Raw genomic sequence first — 6134 nt, 5'->3', positions numbered from 1 at the left:
ACTACCAAGCACAACTGTTAATTCTTACAGCATTGTGACGGGATGGATAATTAAGCTTTTCTTTAGATATGCAATCATGTGTATTTGTGTGTTGCCGAGGTTCCAATTGCTATGCAGGCTTAGTTGTATTATTTATAGATTTGAATCACAAAATTTTAATTATCTTTCAATGATTAACAATATATTGCCGGATTGTCTGTAAAAATCAATTATAGCTATGCTTAATCTATGTAACTGTCAGCTTTTTATCAGTGAAAGCTTGCAATATAACTAAAATGACATGATGTGTACAGTATAGACTAATACTCTAATAGAACAGTTAGTATACTCCTAATGTACTCTAATTAAACAGTCGGTAAACTCTCAATGTACTCTAATTGAGTAGTCATTTTATTGCTGCCGGATCTTTTATTCAATGACGTAGCAATGTACATTCAACTGGTAATCATGTTTCTGGTATGATATTCAGTATGAGGGTGGATTTCATGGTAGGTACTTGTTTACTTCAATCTAAAAAAGCCACTAGCCTGTGAGGCCTGCTCATATACACCATTGAAGATAATCAAATAATCATTTAACTGAATCTTAACAGAGTTGGCATTCTATATACACCTGAGTTAAAGAATAAAGTGTGGGAGATGAGCTATATATCTATACAGTATTATTTGCACATACTTAGCTCCAAGAGTTTATAACGTATAGAAGTATATCTACACCTGAACTAAAGAATAAAGTTTAGGAGATGAGCTATATGGATAATAGCTCATCTCCCAAACTTTATTCTTTAGCTCAGGTGTAGAACGCCAACTCTGTTAAGGTTCAGTTAAATGATTATCTGATTATCTTCAGTGGTATAGACCTCACAGGTTCATGGCTTTTTTAGATTGAAGTAAACAAGTACTTACTATGAAATCCATGCACCTTCATACTGAATATCATGCCAGAAACATAATTACCCACTGAATGTACATTGCTACGTGATTGAATAAGGGATCTGACAACAATAAAATGACTACTCAATTAGAGTACATTGAGGGTTTACCAACTACTTAATTAGAGTACATTAGGAGTATACTAACTGTTCTATTAGAGTATTAGTCTATACTGTACACATCATGTCATTTTAGTTATATTGCAAGCTTTCACTGATAAAAAGCTGACAGTTACATAGATTAAGCACAGCTATAATTGATTATTACAGACAGTCATTGAAAGGCTCAAATCTATAAATAATACAACTAAGCCTGCACAGCAATTTGAACTTCGGCAACAGCACAGTACACATGATTGTATATCCAAAGAAAAGCTTAATTTACATATCATCCATCCCATCACAATGCTGTAAGAATTAACAGTTGTGCTTGGTAGTTACCAATCTCATCACTGAGAGATGGCATCACCCATTCCATCAGCTGCAGTGGTGGTGAACTTAACTTATATAGAGTAAATGAGACAGTCATCAACCCATTGTTGGCATATTCATGTCTCTTCTCCCTATCATGATGCCAGTCACAGATTGGAAACTGGACTGTGTACTGTACAGCTAACAAAAAACTGACGAAGTTTATTTACACACATGTGCATGTGTGTGTTTTATTAATTTATTTTATTTGTATTTACTGGACAAACAGATGATGTCTGATGTATCCAGGAGACTATTATATTTGTAGTAATCACAATTTGCAATAGGGATAATGAAATGGAGAGGGGTTGATCGTTGGGTTTTGGGTGAAGTATGCATGGTGGTATCTGTACTGCTGTAAGGTGGTAAATGGATTTATATAGAAAATGTGTAGCCTTGAGATGTGTCTATGTGTGGTTAGAGTAGACCATTGTAATGATTGCAGCATAGAAGTAACAGAACTTGACCAGTTATATATAATCTGACATTGTCCATCTTGCAGCTTTTCTCTGTATCTTTTCTAGTTTATTAATATATTTAACCAAGCATGAGTACATGTGTGCATGCGTGTGTGTGATTTTTTCCTGCTATTTGGCCATTGAAGCATAGCTTATTTACTTGGGTATAGTTATCAGACTCTCTGCTGACATACAAGCTATGTTGCAGAATCTCTGCAGACATGCAATTAATAGCCAATTATTTTTACCCTAAAATCAATTTTAAAAATGATGATCTAAGCAATTGGCCTAAGTTTTATTCAGTAGTCCATGAATGGCAGCACACAAAGTGTGTGAAGTAGTATATGAAGTTGAATTTTTTTTGAGATTTTGAAAGTGAGTTTATGCCTTCAGTCATTCACCATACACATTGACTTCTCTATAATGGTGTGTCTGAAATCATATTGAACTTCCACCCAATTGTGTCCGATTTGATTTAATTTATTGTTTAAACTCAACAATGCAATCGGCTAGAGCTGTCCTTCCTTGCAGGAGTGACAATGTACAGCAATACTACTGAACTATCCAGTACAAAGAAGCTAAACATACAAACAAGAGCACATGCACACGGAACCAAAAACTTAATTACAGACAACTATATACCACCCAAACAGCTAAAAATTACAAATCATTAAGTAGATGTGTTGCATAGTGATCATGGTGGAATTGCTGAAAGTGTGTGTGTATATGTTAGGTCCTCGATAGCAGTATGAAAAAGGATGGTATTGTTCCACCAGTGAGAAGTGGTACACCCTTGAGGTGGAATCTTGGTGAAGTAGCAAAATAGTCATTTATCCTGCTATTATATTGAGAATGGCAGTGACCAAATTGAATTGGAGGTGACAAAGGGATACATTTCCAGGGGGGGGGGTATTTAGGGAGGCTCTGGAGACCCCTTCTGGAATTTTAACTTGTGGCCTAGCAGCAGGAACATCAGTTTGGCACTGCGCTGCAGTACAAATAAATAGGAACATGGCAGGGCAGTAATAGGAGAAACTTACATTGACCCCTGAAAGATGAATTTGGAGAGCAAGGGTATGTATGTTTTTATGAAGATTGAGAGCAGTCAAATGTATTCTAATAGAGCAGTCAAAACTACTCTAATAGAACATTCACAACGGAATGCAGTTTTAAAATTGGTATTAAAAATAATAATGTAAGACTATACAGTAACTTGAATTTTATGGAGTAATTTAGTAGTTAGCCACAACTTGAGTTTTTCATTAATTTGAATATGCATTTGATCACTATGTAATATCTAATGGTTTTGCTCTTTTCTCACTGCTAGGAGACAGAGAGTTTGGGTTAATGGTTGTTCTTCTTATTGGTCCCCAGTATCATCAATATTTCCACAAGGTTCCATCCTGGGACCTTTACTTTTCATACTCTACATCAATGATTTACCAACTGCTGTTTGCTCTACAATGAAAATTTTGCTGATGATGTGGCTATGTATTGCTCTGTAGAATCAGTCTCTGATTCCAACATGATCTAGACTTCATTTCTACTTGGTGTTCCAAATGGTAAATGTGTTTAAACCTTTCTAAATATGAACTTTTGTACATTATAAATGCTCACCCTTTAAACCTTTTTAATAACCATAATCTCCAGTGGGCTATGTCTGTCAAGCACTTGGGTGTTGTTGTAGATACTAAGCTATCATGGAATAATCATATATCACATGTTTCTACTAAAGCCGCTAAAATCTTGAACTTTTTGCACCATTATAAAAATAAAAGTAGAGCTCTTGTGATTCCTATTATATTATGTGAGTGTGGTAAGGAATCCCCATACTCTGATAAACACTTCAGCACTGGAGAAAATACAAAATTGTGATGCCCGTTGGGCTTGTCGAAGCATATGATATGCTCCATCAACATATATCCCTACCTTTTAGTGATCATTTTACCTTCTCCTCTGCTCCAAGTTCAACTAGATCTCATTGTCTATCTTGTGTAAGTATTCCTCCATTAACTCATATAGGTATTCCTTTTTTGTAAATAGTATCTTTAAGTAGAACTCCATCTCATTCAAATTTCCCATCATTCCTCTTTTTAGGCGACTTGTATAATTCTGCAATTAAGTTTTTTTGTTTGTTTCTTTTTATGTATGTATGTATGTGCATGATTTAGAGAGGGAAGCACAGGGTTCTCAGCTCCCCTACCTTTCACATCTGTCCATCCTCAAACTAAGGAAACGTTTCATACGATATTGAGGTACTCTAATAAAGTATTCATTGTGTGCAGCACAAAAATCCTCCAATATTCTATTTACAAAACTTTCTAGGAGGCTATGCATGCCTGTGACATGCTAGCTGATAATGTGTCTATCCCTTGTATATACTATAACTTATGCTGACAAATTAGTTTAAGGTATTCCAACAATGCCTACTTATTTGTGGGAAGGGTGCACAGCCCTTCTCGGATTCCCTACTCATATTGTCATATGTACATATACACTGGTATACCCTACCTTTCTAAACTCTGGATTTTCCCTTGCTGTGTGCAAATAATTAAGTGATCCTCACAAATAAAACTGCAAAAACTAAATAAATAAAAGTTTCTGAAAATCCTTATTGAATGCTTGCATGCATATACTAGATAAGAACAACAATCATTTGTTTTGTTTGTTGACTGCTGGATACTGCAGTGGTAGTATCTCAATATAGTATAAGTATCCTTACACTAAACAGTCAAGCTGTGAATAAAGTGTGCGCCCTTCAGAAAAGTCAGGGTTTAAAAAATTGTGAAATCAACCTGGTCGCACAGCCAACAATGGCTGCAATGATACTGATCAAACTACAAGAAATGTTCCTATTGTAAGGATACACTCAATACAAGATAGTAGCCAAACCAAGGTATAGATACAATCTTAATTGGTAGCTTTAACTCCAGTTACCAATACTAAATTAATCTGTTATCACACAGTATAGTTATATAGTGACTGCTGGAAGCTTGTGCATGAATAGGTGGCTGTACCATGATATATTTTAGTGTGTAAAAATATTCATTGTAGGTCATAGTGTTATAGTACTATATAGCTATAAATAGTTACTGTACTCTAGATTAAATGCTGCATTGCCTTGGCCTGATCTTCATCTCACTGAATTTGAGAACATATGGCTGGCCATAAAGATATACACTATTAACTTGGCCATAGTAACCATTGAGAGAAATAGTTGCACAAGCAGTGAACCACCATCCACCATTTTTAGCATCAGCACCAGCACAATTCCCACTAATCCATCCATCATTATCGTTATCTGTAGTGGTAAAGTAGTTTCCATTGTGCCACCCCATTGGATTAGTAGTGGTCCCTTGGAATCCTTCTGCAGTTAATTTGTACTTGTCTCTAGCTGATGCAATTTTAAAATGTTCATAATTGAAAAAGAGTTTTGTACCATTAGCTAACTTGATGTCTATTCTCATTTCCCAACCACCTTGACCAGTAAGACAATGGAGGGCTCTCAGTCCATACCAAAATTCTCCAGTTAATTCACCAAATCCATCTTCATACTCACCCCAAGTCCTTTTGAAGTCAACAGATCCATCTTGTCTCCTCTGTACCACTAACCATCCTCCTCCTCCATTGATAGTGTCACAATACACTTCTGCATCATAACATTTTACTCCACAGAAATTGACCATGGTGTACACTCCTGATTTCCTCTTGTTGAAGACACTAGTGTTGAAGCCAAGATAACAGCAACTTTCAATTGGAGCATTTGCTTTAGGACATCCAGCTAGAACTGCTACTATCCCAATAGCCAGTAGTAGTGTTATTGTAGTAATAATAGTAGTAGTAGTCATTGTAGAGCTACTGATGAACTAGTGATCACCTCACAGTGTGATCTCTTTTATACTAATAGTGACAATGTGTAGTAGGTATGTATAGCTTAATATGGTAATGTGATACTCTCTTGTACATATATGGTCAGTACACTTTCTTGTACATATATGGACAGCCTTTTTTAGTGTATAGTTGGGAATGTGTATATTGATTTAGCAGTTGTGCCATTTTATATCATAAACATAGCTATGTATATATGTGGTTGTACAGAATTGCAGTCAGATGTATAGTTACAGTTCTATATCATTTCTACATTTGTATATACTCAATGTGAAAAACTGTTCTTTTAAAAAGAACTCCTTTATCAGTAAATTAAAACATTTATGCTTACTACGTAGCTCAGTAGCTATAATGTTGTGTGCATGACAAGATGATTTTACATATTC

The 6134-nt window shown here is 35.4% G+C and overlaps 1 protein-coding gene across 1 annotated transcript; it reads right to left on the bottom strand.

The window, feature by feature from the left end:
- Positions 1-4964: 4964 nt before the first annotated feature.
- On the bottom strand, positions 4965-5708 carry LOC136248545 (ficolin-1-like). The gene has a single exon (XM_066040315.1). It carries the CDS (start codon positions 5706-5708, stop codon positions 4965-4967), a length of 744 nt encoding a protein of 247 aa, XP_065896387.1.
- Positions 5709-6134: the final 426 nt, after the last annotated feature.

Source organism: Dysidea avara, chromosome 3 (assembly GCF_963678975.1).
Source record: "Dysidea avara chromosome 3, odDysAvar1.4, whole genome shotgun sequence".
Classification (NCBI taxonomy): Eukaryota; Metazoa; Porifera; class Demospongiae; order Dictyoceratida; family Dysideidae; genus Dysidea; species Dysidea avara.
The sequence above is the reverse complement of the archived record's forward strand: the minus strand, read 5'-3'. Positions and strand labels throughout refer to the sequence as shown.